The sequence below is a fragment of the Labrus mixtus genome, chromosome 8, assembly GCF_963584025.1.
Source record: "Labrus mixtus chromosome 8, fLabMix1.1, whole genome shotgun sequence".
Lineage (NCBI taxonomy): Eukaryota > Metazoa > Chordata > Actinopteri > Labriformes > Labridae > Labrus > Labrus mixtus.
Window position 1 is genome coordinate 28,383,821 of NC_083619.1, and position 18,642 is coordinate 28,402,462.

General features: G+C 43.7%; 1 protein-coding gene across 1 annotated transcript in view; it reads right to left on the reverse strand.

Moving 5' to 3' along the window:
* myo10 (myosin X) overlaps positions 1–18,642 on the reverse strand; it is a 115,350-nt gene that overhangs the window by 34,324 nt on the left and 62,384 nt on the right. The window contains exons 5-15 of the mRNA XM_061043660.1: positions 7,165–7,299; positions 6,936–7,060; positions 5,860–5,873; positions 5,672–5,756; positions 5,397–5,500; positions 4,279–4,408; positions 3,801–3,922; positions 2,677–2,823; positions 2,303–2,403; positions 1,237–1,303; positions 47–139 (exon numbers count right to left, since the gene is read on the reverse strand). Of these exons, the coding sequence (XP_060899643.1) occupies positions 47–139; positions 1,237–1,303; positions 2,303–2,403; positions 2,677–2,823; positions 3,801–3,922; positions 4,279–4,408; positions 5,397–5,500; positions 5,672–5,756; positions 5,860–5,873; positions 6,936–7,060; positions 7,165–7,299 (1,123 nt within the window). The remainder of the gene's footprint in view (positions 1–46; positions 140–1,236; positions 1,304–2,302; positions 2,404–2,676; positions 2,824–3,800; positions 3,923–4,278; positions 4,409–5,396; positions 5,501–5,671; positions 5,757–5,859; positions 5,874–6,935; positions 7,061–7,164; positions 7,300–18,642) is intronic.

Here is an 18,642-nt window from a genome sequence, read left to right on the forward strand (position 1 = left end):
AGCTACAGGAGCGGAATATTTGTGTTGAAAGTGAAAAAGGTCGTACTGAGTGCTGGCTGTGAAGTTTCTCCAGTAAGGTGTCGTCTGTGGCTTTGGGGAAGTGACTCTCCTCGTTCATCAGTGCCAGGAGGCCCAGTTTCTATGGCAACACAAAGACATCATCATCATCATCATCACTGTCCCAGCTGTTTTTCTCGTCCTCACCATCAGCATCATCTTTTCATTCTATGTTTTTCTGTTTGAATATTTCTTTTAACAATTTAACCTGTTTGTCAAAGTTTATGTTTCATAAACATCTTTTTCTGTCCCCTCGTTGACACAAAGCTTTGGGTAAATATCATCGACACGGCTTCAAAACATCTCATCAGTCGTTTAGAAGCCATCAGCAGACATCCACACATTTGATCGACTGTTCTACTTTCTCAGGATCTCGACTCTTTTACTTATTTATGACAGGATGGTGTGTCGGGGACTCGTCCATCACAGAGACCAGCCTCTCAATTTGTGATCTACATCACCAGATGGTAGTGTTGTAGTCCAGACCAGTGGTTCTCAACTGGTGGGTCGGGACCCAAAAGTGGGTCGCGAAAGTGTGCCTGGGGGTTTTTGTTTCATTTCTTTGTTTTGTCACACGTTTTGTACCGTCTAAGGTTTTTCTTAATTCAAATCTCATTGGTTGATAAATATCCAAAATGTGGGTCCCGATGTCTTGATAACGAGTTGGTGTTGGGTCCTGAGGCTAGACCAATTGAGAACCACTGGTCAAGACCCCTCTAACCGAGACTAAGACACACCCGAGGCCAGAGTCCTCAATGAATTGAAGTTGTGGAACTATAGCCGATCAGTGGTGGTCTTGATTTTAAAATCCAGAGTCCGCTCAGTCTGAGTCCGAGACAAGACCGAGTAAAAATGCTTTCCAGGTCTTGAGACCAAGACCGATTTAAGTACTACAACACTGCCAGATTGTGATCCTGTTATCACTAGAGACAAGCTTTTTAAATAAACCGTAACAACGGGAGGAGCTGCTTCTTCTTCTCTCGAGAAAATGTTCAAAAACAAGTTGAGATCTAAAGAAAGACGACCGGAAACGACTCCATAGGGAACCAGAGGGAGGAAGAGTAAATAAAATGTGTGGATGCTTTAAAAGTGTTCAAAGGTCTCTGAAACAGAAATGTCATCCTCCTTTCTTCTGTTCTCTCGTCAAACAAAACTCATTTCTGAATCTCCCAGACGAACCTTCTCGATCAGATCCAGACACTCGCCGTTGTCCATCCAGTTGATGTCGACCCAAACAAGACCTTCCCTGCAGGAACAAACAAACAAACAAACAAACAAACAAACAAACAAACAAACACACACAGAGGATCAGTGAACCAGGTCAAGGTGAGCAGATACATCTTTGATCAACATGTGACATCTCTCTTACCTCTAACTTCTAACTCTACAGGAAACAATAATTATCTGTCTAGTTGGCCACTAGGGGGAGCTCTGTCCTAAAGCAAAGCTGGCCTGTGAGACATTTTTGACTTGCTGGTTCATTGGTTTTACTCTGAGGTTGTCAACATTAGATCATACACATATGAACTAAAATCATGACGAAACACTCACTGAATAATTTCATACAAAGGTTTTTTATTAAGAACAAGTGTTTGTCGGCCCAATCTGTTGGGATTTATCAACGGATAGAAAATGTGAGTTGACAGCAATGGATCACTTTTTGTGTTGGTCCTGGGGGGGGGGGGGGGGGGGTAAAAGAAGGGCGTTCTAAGGAAAAAGGAACCACTGCCTTAAACATCCAAAACACCTCAAAGGTATTTAGTTTCCTATGACTGATAATAGAGCCTCATTAAAAGGAGAAATACGAGAGGATTAGGATTATAAAACTGGTTTTAATTCAGGAATAAGTCTTACATTTAAAAGGATAGAGTCGTACAACCCGTACTCAAGCCGCCTCCCGGACGACTACAGCCTCCAAACACGAGGTGCACGCTCTAACCACGAGGCTACCAGCTTCACATTACATTTATTTTTCTAAGTTCATCTTCTTCTTGAGTCCCCAGAGAACTGCGTTACCTACTAGTATATCCTTGGTGGGGATAGGAAGGGTAAAGAAATAAAGTTCATATATGTGTGTGGGCCACCCCTGCATGAGTCACTGCCCGAGGTCGCCCCCCCCCCCCCAAGTCAGAAACGTCTGAACACGCCCCTGAATTAAATAATTCTTGAGCTAAAGCGTTACATTTTTAAAAAGGGGAAACAAAAGGATCCATCATCACAATAAAAAAAAACAACCTCCACCTACTTGTTGTATTCAAGTTGCTCCAGGGAGAAGATGTGCTTGTTAAAATATTCCTGAAGCTTCTCGTTTGCATAGTTGATGTTGAACTGCTCGAAGCGGTTGACCTGTGGGGGGGAAACAAACGAGAACACAAACAGAGAGTTAATGAGCACACAAGGAGGCCCTGAGGTGTGTTTAATCATTCCTCAATAAATGATTCAAAAACGGATTAAAATGCGAGGGAACGGGGAAACAATAAGTCACATGATTGAGCTTAATTGAGTGCGCCTGGGTGAGGGAATTTAATTGATTTAAATTCAATAAACTGTATTCATCCCTTGTCTCCAGTCTGGGTTCAAGTTTTCACTGTTAAGCCTTCCCCGAGTTTAAACACTCACCTCGAAGTTCTCAAATCCAAAGATGTCCAGGATGCAGATGGATTTGAAGTCTTCTTTCCCTCTGATGCGGTTGTTGAGCTTGCGGGTGATCCAGTTGAAACACTGGGAGTAAAGTGCCATGGCCATGGAGTCTCTGGAGTCAACGGCCTGCAGAGGAGTGGAGAGGAGGAGGAGAGGAGAGGAGAGGAGAGGAGAGGAGAGGAGAGGAGAGGAGAGGAGAGGAGAGGAGGAGAGAGAGGGGAGAAGAGGAGAGGAGAGGGGGAGAGAGAGGAGAGGAGAGGAGAGGAGAGGAGAGGAGGGGAGAGGAGAGGAGAGGAGAGGAGAGAGGAGAGAGAGGGGAGAAGAGGCGAGGAGAGGGGAGAGAGAGGGGAGAAGAGAGGAGAGGAGAGGAGAGGAGGGGAGAGAGAGGGGAGAGAGAGGGGAGAAGAGGAGAGAGAGGGGAGGAGAGGAGAGGAGAGGAGAGGAGAGGAGAGGAGAGGAGAGGAGAGGAGAGGAGAGGAGAAGAGGAGAGGAGGAGAGAGAGGAGGGGAGGGGAGAGGAGAGGAGAGGAGAGGAGAGGAGAGGAGAGGAGAAGAGAGGAGAAGAGGAGAGGAGGAGAGAGAGGAGGGGAGGGGAGAGGAGAGGAGAGGGGAGAGAGAGGGGAGAAGAGGAGAGGAGAGGAGAGGAGGGGAGAGGAGAGGAGAGGAGAGGAGAGGAGAGGAGAAGAGGAGAGGAGGAGAGAGAGGAGGGGAGGGGAGAGGAGAGGAGAGGAGAGGAGAGGAGAGGAGAGGAGAGGAGAGGAGAGGACAGGACAGGACAGGACAGGAGAGAGAGACAACACTCAATGTGTTAACATGACATCTGTCAGAATAAACCTAAAGGAACAGTATGTAACGCTGACACCTAGTGTTTAAAATGGGTACTGCAGTCCAAATTCAAAACATTGAAGAGAGCTGTCTAAACCGCCCCCCCCTCCTCCCGAGAGGCGATGTGCATGCAGTTTGCCACGTTGTTGTACACTGAAGCTTCAGTGTTTAGCCAGCTCTAATATCGGTAACTTAAAGTTTTGGTAGCAGAACGTGGCCGATGTTTTCACCCTCACTGAGACGTGTGTGAGGTGTCAGGTTAATATACAGGTGTAGTACCTGTTCCACTGTGAGCGGCGTGGAGATCTCCTCCCCCCTGAGGATCATGGAGCGATGAGTCAGGACCTCGGCCAGCTGATCTGAGTTCAGCCCGAGGAGGTCCGACGTCCGACTGAGGGCAGCTGAACGGACAAACACACAAAAGAGCATCGTCTTCAAAATGATATCAGAAAAGAGATCTAAAGAAGGTGAGGAACTCAGGTACATTTATAAACCAGGCTATTGGGCGTTTAAATCAAAAACAGGTACAAAGTCTGGGAATTTGCAACAATAGATTTCTTCAGCCTGCAGCCAGCAAACAGGCTGCAATGGTCACAACTTTAACAACTCAAATATGTCCGCTAAAATATCTTGTTTTTTTTTTAACACTGACAGGTTCATGTGGTTATTCTAAGAATCGAACATCGCTACTGAAAGACAGAACTTGAAGAGGTGTAAAGCAGAGGGAGGTGTCGACGGTGAGGAGAAACTCTCTGACCTGATTTGGAGGAGACTTGAGCTCCTCCGGCTGTCATGAACTCGATGTTCCCCGTGTGCAGGACCCCAGCGAGGAGGCGCAGGATCTCCCCGATGTTCTCCTCTGTGAACTGCATCGTTCGCATGGCATTCTGGGAAAACACAAGCACACACACGGGGAGTTGATGACAGCAGAAGTTGTAGCGTCATGTTCTCATTCATAGACTGTAAAAAATATGGACGTAGTCTCAGGGATGTCAAAAGAAGTGTTATGAAGCCAACTGATGGCGGTGGCCATATTGGAAATGCTGTCTCAACATAGCTGAGGCGGGGCATTAAGCCTCCTGACACAGCTACAATGCCACCTGTCAGTTAACTCAGCCACGCCCCTTAATTGTGCAAATGTAGGCTTCACGTTTAGCCCTCATTATATTCAATTGGATGAGTTATAAAAAATGAATCCATGGTACCATGTGTACCATTAAAGAAATGAGCTATTGACACCAAATAGTTTTTTGTACTAGGCTGTAAACATGTTTAGTACTGATTGCATTTGCATTTTAAGATGGGGTTTAATGGGACTTTCTTGGCTTCTGCAGAGAGCCTCAAGTGGACACTAAAAGTACTGCAGTTTTTTGCACTTCGATAGCTGTTCTTGAGTGATCATATCTGCATCAAAACCATCCTAAATATCGTCATTATCAAACAAAACCGTCATCATTAAGTGTGTAGGTGTTCATAAAGAGCTGGGTCTTTAGCTTTTTCTTAAAGGTGCAGACTCTGCAGATCACATGGAGTTTGGAAGTTCGTTCCACCACCGGGGGGCGACAGAGGAGAAGAGTCTAGTCAGCGTCTTAGGACCCTGTTGTGAAGGTCGGATCAGACGCCTTTCATTGGCAGAGCGTAGTGGGGGGGAGGGAGTGTAGACCTGGATCAGGTAAGGAGACGTTTGTGTCGCTGTTTTGTAAGCGAGCAGCAGAGTTTTAAATTTGATGCGAGCAGTAACTGAGAGCCAGAGGAGGGAGATGAACAGTGGAGTGTTATGTGCTCTTTTAGGAAGGTAGAAGACCAGTTACGCTGATGGATTTTGAGTCACCTTCAATGGTATGATGCAGTTTGATGTGGGGTTTTTTTGCGTACCAGAACATCGTGAAAGGTGCTGTTGTCGTTGATTGTCTTGTCTGCGGTGCAGCTGGACTGTCTCAGGTAGTGGTAGCTGTCAGGCTGGGTCAACCCGAACGCCTCTGAAACAACACAACAAACACAATTACACAATATAGACCAAAAAATAACATAAACACATATCACTGTTTAAATAACATCTAAATCTCTCCTTTAATCACAGGAGTATGACGGTATCCTCTCTATTGAGATTGTTTTATATTTTATTTAACATTGAGTTCTCTGTGACCGACCTCTCTGCTGGTTGTTGGTTCCCGCCAACAGGGCGTAGAAGATGTGATAGTTTCTCTCTCCTGGGTTCTGCCGGACGACTCGATTCTGTAGATTCAAAGAGACATTTTTGTTTACCATGAAACGCATGTTTGAAATGAGTGTGTTAAATATTTGCACTTTCATCCTCGTCAGCGTGGCGGACACTCACCTTCTCTAAGAGGTCTGCGGTCAGAGGGGTCTCAGTCAAGGCTCATTAACAGACGTAAAGACTCAGCTGAAACTCTACAAACAAGCTGAACGATTCAAGCACAGCAGTTGTAACCACGCCGTGTCTACCAGCTGGTAACCTCAAGTTTAGACTAATTATGTAAGACGCTAACCAGACAAACAAGCTGGCTGAAATTCGGCTGCATGTACAACATATTGTTTCCACTGTGCCAGGTTTAGAGGTTTCACAGGGATCGAGGTTAGGGAAAGATGATGCTCATGTTTGTTAAATAAAGTCATGCTCGCTGTTGTTAGAATGAGGAAACTAAATTAGCACTTTATTCAGCTGTTTGAAAGTTTACAAGAGCCTCGAACTCCATTTATTTCAATGCTACACTAGAGATTAATTTTAAATTGCTTTAAAGAGACAAAAAGAAGGGAAAGTAAGCCTGCACATCTCCGTCCTCTTAAAACAGCTTTGCCCACCTACGTATTTCTTTTCTTTCTATTAAACCCTTAGACTGTAAATATAAATAGATGAAGCCTGAGTTATGTCACCCATCTGTTACAGGCTCCGGAGGCTTCTCTGTAGCCGCCATGCTGGAAATGCTGTCTCAGTCTAACTTTCAGTCAACCTAACGACAGGCTGAGAGCTGGAGCTGAGGTGGGTTTTAAACCTCCTGACAAACCGTTACACCGCGCCCACCTGTCAATCAGGTCAGCTACACGCCTTATTGTGAATAACTCTTATCCTTCATCAAATCAAAACTGATGAGTCATCAAAACATTCACCCCCCGTACAGTGTGTGTCCATCGAGACATGAGCTAATCACACCTATTTGGTTTTTTGAACCAGGCTGTAAACATGTTCATCTCTGCTGTAAAAACAGGCTTTTTAGAATGGGTGTGTATGTGACTTCCTGTGCTTCTGCAGCCAGCCTCTAGTGGACACTCCAGGAACTGCAAGAATTTTGCACTTCAGCATCAGCTTCATTTTTCAACACCTGAGGTTGCTGCTTGATTAAACCAGGTTAGGATGTCTCACTCTCTCAGCACTAAACAGTTTTTAAAGGATACAGTCGACGATCCTGCCTCCCTGGATGTTTCCCTTCTGACTGAAATGCAGCTGGACGAACTTCCCGAAGCGGCTGGAGTTGTTGTTGTAGACGGTCTTGGCGTTTCCAAAGGCCTCCATGATGGGACTGTGGAGACATTAAAGAAGCATGGTGATTATCACATGAGGGGGTTTTCTAAAAAAAAATTGTTGCCACCAAAAAAAAAAATCACATTTCTAAATCATGCCGACCTGCTCTCCAGCAGCGCCTCCTCCACGTGCGACGTCCTGTCTCTGGACGACACCTCCAGGGAGTGCTGGCTCATGGCCGACAGGAACTTCAGGATCAGCTTCGTGCTTTCTGTTTTCCCGGCGCCGCTCTCTCCGCTGATGGGGAAAAAGAACACGCAAACATTAAGTCTAATGATCGAGCTGATGGGAGAAAACACAGTGTTTCCACGAGTGCAACGTAGCACCAACATTTGAATATTTAGAATCAGGATCACACATATGAGGGATGCGTCTTGGTGTTTAAGTGCAAAAGCAATCAACAAAGAAGGAGAGTGAAAAAGTAGAAAGCTACTATAAAACTGTACAGGCGGTAGGTTAGTGGTTAGAGTGTGCGCCCCATGTGCAGAGGTTGAAGTCCTCAGGAGCAGGCGGCCCGGGATCGGGTCCTACCTGTGGCAACTTTCCCCATATGACGTTCCCCACTCTCTCTCTCTCTCTCTCTCTCCTGTGTTTCTGACTCTATCCCCTGTCCTATCTCTCCAATGGGGGAAGAAAAAGACCCAAAATACATCTTTTAAAAAAACTGAAATCCTACAGTGAGAAGGCTAAAATACAACGCTGTTTCCAATGAAGTTGAGACACTGTGTTAAATGGTTATAAAAAACAGAATAAGCTAAACATTGAAACCCCGATTTTAAGTTGAAAAAAGCACAAAGACAGCATATCAAATGTTGAAACTGAGAAATGTGGAAAATCTAAGGCATATTTGAATTTGAAACCAGCAACATGTTTAAAAAAAGTTGGGATTGGGTCGCTGAAAAGTGTTTTACATGTTTCCAGACCTTCCTGTTGGAGCTCTCGGTCGTGTTTGTGAGCTGCACTGATTTTAAGAAGAGAGATCCATTTTGACACATTTTGACACTTTCGGTTTAAATTTTGTGTCCGCCAGCTTCCAGCCTCGTTTAGAACTTTTAACTGAAGCAGAGAAATAATGTTACATGAGTCTGACCTCAGTTTGTGAGAACATGAGAAAAGTGTGTGTGTGTGTGTGTGTGTGTGTGTGTGTGGCTGGAGTGTGTGTTCAGGGAAGGTGAGCGAGTGTGTCGCTGCCCGCTGGCTGTTTGTGCTCTTGAATAAACTCCTCTAAAGTCGTGTTTGCTCAACAGAAAATCAGGTCAGATGTGGATTAGGTGTACAGGACTGACTCATGACTGAACCACATGGAGGTCATTTTTTACACATGCAAGGGAAATATCAAGGCTGCATGTAAACAAAAGTCCACCACTAGATGGCGGCAGTGCTTATTAGCTATGTGTGGCATCGACATGTGCTTTTCCTATAAATTAAATACTGGGTGAAAAGCTCCTGAAGTTGAACATTTATGATGTGAAGACTAAAGCACAGAGAGACTTAGCAGACATGACAGAAGCAGATACGTGCAGTGGAAATTAAATCTGAATTAAAGCAACAATATGTAACTTTTAGACCTTGAAATAGTCGTTTCAAAGTCGATCTACGAGTAGGATAACTTTCAACAGGGAAAATGGCGTCAAACTCATGTCCACCGGTGGCCTGCTTAATGGCTCTTGCAAGAATTATGTACGCCTTAATGGCACCATTCGACCACCAGCCTTCAGCTAGAAAGCAGCCCATCTATGCACTGTTTGATCCAGCGACTGAGGCTAAGAGGAAGAGGAAAGTGATGCTAAGATGGAAGTCCCTCAATGCTAACTCCAGCCTAGAAGCCCTGAAAAATTAGCCGTCACTCCCAGAGGTTGATTCCCATCGTTACATAACCAGTGGCTCCTGAGATTACACTCTGATAAGTCTGATCATTTTCAGGATTTGTTGGAAACCTAATCTGTCATCCAGTGGACAGAAACACAACCCAAAGTGTGTCTGCTGAAGGTGTGACTGAAGAGGTCGATGATTCCTCGAGCTCTTCTGCTCAATGTTTGTTTTTGGTGTCTTCTTTTTCCGACACAGAGGTCGATAAACGTCGACCGCAGCTTTGCTTTAGTTTTTATTTGACTTCTCAATGACTGAACGCAAAATGCAAACGCGATCTCACGCCCCAGCTCAGTCAGCGTCCCTCTGCTTGGAAACATGACCTTTTAATCCTCTACCTCCTTTTATTTAAATACTGGACACAGCGTGAAGCCTGAGGAAACCCCTCACACTAAACATGAACCTGGTAACCCCACAGGTGCACAGTACGAGCTTCAGGCTGGCTCTGTTAATTATTAACATGTAAACTCATTACACTGACACCAACTCATTAGTCCCCAGAAGACAAACAGGCGGCCTCACAGAGGAGGTGTCACTAAGTCTCTCAGAGACCTTTAGAAGATGAACCGAGGGGTCATAAATATAAACTACAATAATGGCTGTGTCGCCTTTCTTTGTCTGAGTAAAGGTTTAAAAATCAAGAGGTCTCCGTCTTTTTCCTGCTCCACTTTTCAGAAAATGTGTGCTCAAACAGGGTGACACTCCCACAGCTAGGTGTTTGTTCTGCCCTCTGAGTCTGCCTTCTCACCGTAAACAATAGGACATGGAGCGAGAAAGCCCAAGCCCTTCCAGAGAGGGGGCGTGGTCAGACACAGCTCATTTACATATTTAAAGGTACAGACACAGAAACAGCCTGTTCTGAGCAGGGCTGAAATAGAGGGGTTTATAGACATGATCAAATACAGGATCAGAGTGGATTTAGAACAAGAAACTTCACACACATGTTTTGAGGAGCTCTGAGACTTATTTACACTGAAGAAGAGGAGGAGGAGGATATGTCACCTTTAAGTCAAAACATCCTCACTTCCTGCTTTTACAATAATGCAGCTTGGTCATTGACCTTATATGCTCAAAATAGAAGGATCCAGATCCCCATGTAGTCCTCGTTTTGTAAACGCAGGGGCTGAAGGGTCAAGTTAGAAATAATGAAAACGCAAAGTCTGGTTAGACTTTAGCAATAAAAGGTGTCAGGTTAGAAATAACGGTCAGGTTAGAAATAACGACTTCCACAATTTAGACATCTAATTGTAAAGAGAGGATAATTAGAGAAAGGTGAATATTATGGTTTAAATAAGAACTTGTAAAATACTTTAATTGTTTATTTGTTGTTTAAAATACTGTAATTTACTGTAAAATATGTCAAATAAACTTCAAACAAACAACCGTTTATTTTGATGGTTTTTGTCGTGAGAACAGGACGGTTATAGTGATCTGAGGTTTGAGGAGAGAGCACCCGGTCGTTTTAAAATCCTCTGTGTGGCATCTTAAACGTCGTCTGTAAACTTTCCTGAGTGTAGGTGTGCTTCGTTTTAGGAACCAAACTCTTCATTTGATTTGGATAATGGTTGGGTGTTTCCTCACAGGACAGTTTATATACAGCAGGCTGCTCAGGCCTGGCACTGTGAGAAACATCTCCTCTCTTTCCTCCACCACCACCAGAGACGAGTTTAATAAAGCAGAAATGATCTTTGTTTTCTCAGTGAGAGATGTCAGCTGTTCATGGCCTCATGTGGACAGCTTTGGACGACCGACTTCAAACACAAACAAAAAACACCTTTACAGTTTCTTTCTAAAGTTCCTCAGTTTAACAACAAGAGAGCTTAAAGTCAAACTATCCAGATTTACACGTCAACCTTTTCATAAATATCAAAGTCAGAACAACCAGTTGACAGTGAAAAACCAAATCTATCAGGTAGAAGCCTGAGTGACGTCAGCCGTCTGTTCCTGCAGCAGCCGCCATGTTGGAAATCCTGTCTCAGTCTAACTTTCAGTCAACCTAACGACAGGCTGAGAGCTGGAGCTGAGGGGGGTTTTAAACCTCTTGACTGATCGTTACATCCCGCCCACCTGTCAATCATGTCAGCTACACGCCTAACTATGGATAACACGTATCGTTTTAAAAATCAAAAAAGAGACCTTTTAAAAAAAATTTACAGTGTGTGCCATGATGACGATAACTATCAGACCTATTTGGTTCATGTACCAGGCTGTTGACATAATTAATGCTGTAAAAACTGCTTTTTTGCCTGTTGTGTGTGACTATGTGACTTCCTGGGTTCCAGCCTCTAGTGGACACTCTATGTACTGCAGGATTTTTTCACTTCTGCATCGGCTTCATTTTACAAGCCCGGAGGTTGTCGCTTGGTTCTCACACACACAGCTCCTCTCAAAGGTTTCCAGAAAGGTTCAGGGCTGCAGTGCCTGAGTGAGCGACTGAGTGAAGAGAAACAGAGACCACATCTCTTTCCAACACTGGGTCCAACTCTCTTTCAGGGACGGCCTCTTACTCTAAAGAGCTCGGTGTGTGCAACTTATTCAAACAGCTTCGACGACAGTGTCTGAAAAGACCGGCTACATGTAACTCATTTAAAAGACCTCTGGCCTCATGCCAGCTTACCCAAACTAGGACACACACAGCTCTACTGCACGCTTGCTTTTGTACTACTCCCTGGCTCTCGGCGTGCTTTTGCCACCCAAGGTATAACCCCCTCCCCTCCGGCTCTGGACCTCATTCAGGTCTTTTGTAGCGAGGAGCAGAGCTGCAGACTCTGTTTGAGATTCTGAGCAGCGAGGAGGAAATGAGACCCAATCAAATAAAAAATAAAAAACAAAGACCTTGAGCTGCTTTTAATCTTTTTTTTTTTCCAGCCCAACTTCAAACCAAACTTCTTATTTTTTCAGCTCCAGATGAGTTTATTATTTTAACTACAACCAGAAATAAGAGCTTTCTAACTCACTTTTCTTCCCCCTGGCTAAAAGTCCCTCCATTTATTCAACTCGATGTCTTTTTCTTTCTTCACAAAGGCCAACCAAAACAAGGCTCAAACCTCAGCGACCATCTCCACCGCCTCCAATCCTCCTCTGTTATTTCTAAGAAGTCACAGATCAGCTCTGAAACAAAAACAAAAACCTGATGCTGGTCTGTTTCCCCGTAAACTAACTAACTAACTAACTAACTAACTATGGATGTGCACGCTTCCTTTCCCCTTCATGCCGTCTTCCCTTCGCTGTGATGCATGCCTTCCTTTGGTCACACTTCCATCTCATCATTTATCTGACTCCAGGTTTCGGAAGGCGTAGAGACTCATCCCAGGAGGAAAGCTCTCGGGTATCTTTTCTGCTGCAGGGCTTCTGTGGCCCCCACATGCCGGAGCGATTAACCCCGGCTAGAGAGGCTCCAGTTTGACCTCCCGCCCACCTCTGTGGTCAGGAGGTCAGGGACAAACTGCCGCGTCTGGAGGGGCGTTAGCTGTGCGTGGTAACACCCTTTAAAACGGTGTAATTAAATCTAATCTGGGCTGTTTAGTGTCTAAAACACAACAGCAGCCAGTCACAACAATGTCAACATGATGATCTCTTAGTGTTGTTCTGAGTGAAGAAGTTCATTCAAAGGTTTAAGATCGTACCATTCTGACCTTTAGACATCTTCTAGAAACAGCAGCAATATGAGATTCTTTATTATTAGAGCTAGTTGAACCTAAAAATCTAAATCTGCAAAGTAAAGCTGGTGTGATTTCTTTCATTTCATATTTAAGAAATGTCCTGAAAGTTAAAAATATAAACATACTGAGAGTATCTAAAACTTTGACTTAAAGGCTTAGAGAGTACATCCTCTACTGGCTGGCTGCAGTAGAGGTCATAAGCTCCGCCTCCTCCATGTGAACAGATTGGACATGGGTCAAACAATACGATCAAAATACATTTTTTTCACACATGGTTTCTATTAAAGGTCATTCTTATGATGCAGATTTATGTCCAAGTGTTTGTTTTTCTGAGATGTTTTGTGTTAATTAGTTATCAAAAGGGGGTGCAACATGATGATGATTGACAGCTCTGTTAACAAATGAGGCTCGCCAGTTTTTCAGAATAAAACTCAACAAACACTAACACAAGAGTCACTGAACTTTCCATAACTTCCACCACCTCTTCAGGCGGACTCAGGCAGGGTACCCAAGTACAGTATTTCAAGGACTTTGGGGTCAAGTGTACTTGGATCCGGGTTCCCAATGTGAGTTTCAGTTGCCATGGTTTCCTGTACAAAAACAAGCACAGAATGCGGAAGAACCAGAACCTATTTTATTTAATTTAATTTAATTTAATTTAATTTAATTTAATTCAATTTTATTATTTATTTATTTATATTATTATTTTAATTTAATTTAATTTAATTTAATTTAATTTAATTTAATTTAATTTAATTTTTAATTTAATTTAATTTTGTTTAATTTAATTTAATTTTACCTTTATTTAACCAGGCCGGTCATTAAGAACAGATTCTTATTTACAACGACGGCCTGGCAAAAGACAGAAGCCTTTTGAGGGGGGGGGGGGGGGATATAACTATAGCATAGAAATCGGACAGCCAACAAGCATTTGTAGGCGCAGCATTACAGAGCTACGCAGACGCCATGCACAGGTATGAAGTGCTCACTAAACGGCCTCGAGTCGAAGAAGAAGTATAATCCAGCCTTCACCGACTGTGACCATGACGTCTTGATGTGAGAGGTTTTCAGATTTTAGTTGTTACTGCTGAATATTTAAAGACACAGAAACAGTAAAACAGCACCATGCAGGGTGTCGGGTCGTTAAAACACACGAGTCAGAAGTCTGAATCATCTCCTGCTTATTTGTTTTTTTATTTCATGAAGAAAGAAAAAAAAACAGCCATGGTGGCATTCGCACGGAGCAACACATGTTTGGAGGTTTTCCAGGACTTTCTCGGTCGGTGGTTCAGAACGAGTTCTTGCTGAAATCTGCAGCTTCAAAAACACAACAGGAGGGGCTTCAGTTAGACGCAGGCGGGTCTCTGCAGAGCATGGACATTAATGAGCAGACGCCTTGTGTTACTTTCCTCCTCATCCTCTCTTTCTTACAGCAGCTCCTGTTTCCTTCTCCTCCCTTCGCCTGGATCTGATTACCCACAATCCCTAAATCCATCGAGAAAGCTTCCTGCCTCGCCTCAAAGTGCCAGCTTGCAAATTTATAGCTCTTCTTCCTCACACACACACTCGATCCTTTCTCTGTGTGGGTGGGGGGTTCTTCCATGTTACATGTTTTTTACGAGGGTCCGCTCTGAGGTGGCTTTGGTGTCTGCGACAGGGGAAGTGTTTGTGTGTCAGAGATCATTGAGAAGCGGACCACGTACTGTGGCAGCTGGGCAGCACTTTGACTCTGTGTCAGAGTGATCCAACACCAAAAACACTAACTTCAGGTGTCGAACACGAGCAGGTTTACGAGCGTCAGACCGGGCTGTAAAAGTCGTGTTTCAAACTCAACTGTTAGAGGGATTTTTTTTTTAATCCCTCTTACCTCGAAACACAGAATTCAGAATTCACACACCGAGTTAAAATACCTGATAATACCTAATATCTGATCGACTTGTTTTTGAATACTTTGCAGGGGTTCAGAACACATTAGACCGGTCAGCTGCTCCTTTTTTTTTTTTTTAGCAAATAAATAAGAAAAAAAGAAGTCCAGTTTAAAGGTTTTAAAGGACCAGCGTCTTAGAGAATGTGTTGTACTTGTTGCAGTGATTATGATTAATAAACCTAAACACTCCTGAGTGTGTTGAAGGTGTCAAACCCTGGTCATCAGGGTCAAACCCTGGTCGTCAGGGTCAAACCCTGGTCGTCAGGGTCAAACCCTGGTCATCAGGGTACGATATGTAGAGTCAGAAGAAGAAGTGTTAGACTGGTCATTTTTTGTAAAAGGTTTGGCCTTTCAGCAGAGCACTCGGACCTCCATCCTGACGTTAACCTCGCCCAACACAGCCTTCACCTTAACAATCAGTTAAAAACAAAGTGTGTGTCTCTGCTCCGCCCTGCAGTTATTCACAGCCTCACACACATCCATCACTCCAGCTGTTTACTGCAGCTTCAACTCCACGTATCACAAGATCCAACTCATGCATGGGGGAAGTTTCTACTTCATATTCTCCTCGATGAAAAAAACCTCTACACAGAGTGAAAGAGATAGTTGGCTTGCAAATCCACCAAGAAGCAGAAAGAAGAAGAAGTAACCATGGCAACCACTCGCGGGATGAGTCTATCTTCATAACTGTGGATGTTTTTGTTATTTCTGAGACGCCAACACCGACCCCTTTTCTTACTGCCACATGCACCATGCAGCTCAGGAGCCATTTAGAATGATGTCATATAGCGCTCCTCTTCCTCGTTTGAGCACTGTTGCGGTCACATTTCCCACGGACCGTACTCGAGCACACATGCGTAGACTCCCCCTCTTTAAGCTCCACCGGTGCAGCTGGAGTTTAGTGCGTTGCTGGAGGGCAACAATTAACAGCTTCAGGTGGTAAGACTCTTAAACAAGAAGGTTTCAAAGTGACACTCTGATTTGGGGTCAAAAGAGGTCAAAGGAAAGCAGTTATATTTACACTTTCGATACCTGAGAAAAGTGACGAGTAAGTCGTACAAACTCAGTCTGAGAAATCTTCACGTGTTGCTGACATGGTAACGATGGATGGAATTACAAAAAGAAAGACCTTAAAGACTGAATGTGTGATATTTTACACATAAATAAAGCAGAAATCAAGTATATCCTCTGAAAATAACGCTGAGTCATGACTGTCTGTGATGCTGTCCGAGCCGTATCTACATCGTGTTTACATCGCCCGGACGGCCGGCTGACTCCTCCCCTCGTGTATAAAAGTTGTTTAATTGAGGGACTAGAGAAAAGAAGAATAACATACTGTACTCACTGCTTAACTGTGTTTCTAGATCACGCTCATTTCAGGTAAATTTACATGCAGTGTGAAGATACGAGCATAATAAAGATTGCTAGCATTAGCATGCTAACACAACAATGCAGCGCGAGTTGTTTTGGTTTCATGCTGGTGCTCAAGTGCGACATCTGCTGGATCAAAAAAATCGCATATTCTTCCTTTAAGGTTAAAATGTAAAACCTGCTTAGAGCTAATGATTCATCTCACATTTTTAAACACAAACTCAGAGTTTTAATCGTACGTTTCAATATGTTACATAACTATTGTTTCAGCTAGAAAATACCAAACTTCTCCTTCTGAGGAACTTCATCTCTGAATGCTGTTATGAACGCAGCTCTTAACGTGCAAACTTTAATGACCCTGTGATGCAACCAAACATCGAGCTGTAGTATGAAATGTGTGTGTGTGTGTGTGTGTGTTTGTGTGTGTGTGTGTGTGTGTGTGTGTCATTTCATCTCTTCTAACAGACAGGTTGTGTTTGAGCGGAGACTTCAGTTAAAGGTCACGTCTGTGGTCTGTGGTCGTCCTCTCCGCCTGCATCGATTCATGAGCTGCTGCTGTCATGGAAAAACTTCACATCCAAACCCCGTGTTGTTTTTTCTTCTTCTTCTGTGGTAAATTAAGTGTTTTCATAAACTCCAGGTCCGTGGCGACAGAGTTCAGGAGTGAAAATGCACAATAATGTTTTTATGAAAAGGAAGACGAGACGAGGCCGCTGAACCCTCCGAGGAAAAGTACCAGGATGAGGACAAACACGAGGCAGATCTAAAGTAGTGATACGTCTTTGCAAAACAGAATGGCGGCATTGTGGAGCTCGGGGGGGGGGGGGGGGGGTGACAATGTGACATGTTTGTGTTTACGCCTCGCTGCGGTGCACATTCTGCCCACTGACTGACATCCTGCAGGACGAAACAAAAGAGATTCTGTGCTGAACAAGAGGGAAGCATGTGAGGTGAGCCTGCACGCTCAGAGTTGCTGCTTCTTCTCATCCAAACAGCAAAACATGGAAATACTCGACATATTCATGTTCTTATAGTCACCACATCTTCCCTTTGAGTCAATGAGTTTAAATAAACACAGGAAACAAGGGTCATCATCACTCTCGCTCCCGATTAGTCAAATACAACCTCTCGGTCTGTGTTTCCCTAAGCTGAAGAATATGACTCTGTTGGTAGTCTTTAGTGTTAGTTTTTGGGAATCTGCCTCCTGTGTCAATGTGCTGCTGGAGTCAGGTGATGGAGAACACCTGACTCATCCAATGGACCAGGGTTTAAATTCTGTTGGAAACTCAAAGTCAATGTTGATTTCTCTAAGGAGAAAGCGATCTTCGATGTACGTGAGATTTACCGTATGCACACATCTTTACATACAAAGATGGCTGATGCAGAAACGTTAGTGTGGACAGACGATGAGGTGGGGATGTTACTCCAAGTGACCCGACACTACAAAGTGAGTACATTTTTAGAAAATGTCGACTTAGTGTCATGCCAGTTAAATGATCACAAACCGAACTCAGGAGTCGGCCATTGTTTTTGTAGTCCACCTACTCGCTCGTTGCGGGTCGTTAACTGAAAGTGTAATGCACATGTGCGAAATGTAACAGTTTTCAGAGAAACTGTTTGTTGCCGGTTTACACGACGATGGAGACGATTTTTTTTTTACGTTTTCACTCTGGAACCAGTGAAGTGCTGTTGTCGTATACATACTGTACATATTACAACAAATAAACAAGTTCCTACTTAAGTATAAACAGATATTGTCAGGAGGTTTGAGACTCAGGGCATTAAAAAAATGACGCTTAAGTGTTTGGGTAATGGGTGCTCACAGTGCAAAAAAGGAGAACAAAAACAGCAGCAAACGTTTCAGTCCTTGACTGTTGTTCACCTTTGACCTCTCATGTCTTCATTAAAGAGACTATTTCTGCATGTATCTCAGCCTCTGGACTTTTTTTTTGTGGCTTTTTAGCCCGGTGGATTTGGTGTACGCGTATCTCCTCTGCTATGATGAATGAAAAAAACAAACCAAACAAGTGGTTTTTTAAGGTGTGAACCTGTCCCAAACGGTGAAATATGATCTCAAATGCATTTTCATTACCATCGTTTCCCCGTCTCTAAACGTTTTCGTACAATGGGACGCTTTGTAAAGAAGTAGCAGGGAGGAAATGTGCTTAACGTGTCACGCAATAAACAGGATAACAAGTGAAGAAAAGCAGATTTCATTATATTTCCAGCAGTAGGTTTCTCTACAGTCGTGGCAGTGTTCAGTTAAAATGATGTTCATGAACTCATGCAGAAAGCTGCAGACTAACCTGAGACTGATGAAGAGGAGTTTGAACCCTGACTGAGGGCGTGTCTTCTCATCATTCCTGAACAATAAAAGTTAAAACCACAGCTCACTTTCTTTCTGCTGTCTTCACAAACTCAAACCAGCTGACGTTAATAAAAAAATGAGAAAATGTGCGTCTCATTACCCAGAATGCCAGTGAAACAGGGCCACACAGGGGGGCTGTAAAATAACCCAAGCTAATTGTCAGAAGACTGCAGCACTGGTGCCTGAAGCAACAGGCTGACACTTTAACACCTCCACTGTTCAAGCTGTGGAAGTTTCATCTCATTTTTGTTGGAGCAATTTTCTAATTTTTCTATTTTCAAGTAAATTTTCTCGAGCTTGAAGTCTTGAAGTCAGCACGCTCCACTCCTAACAGACGTGCAGTCTTTACACCACCAGAGACAAGACGAGATCTCAGAAGGTGT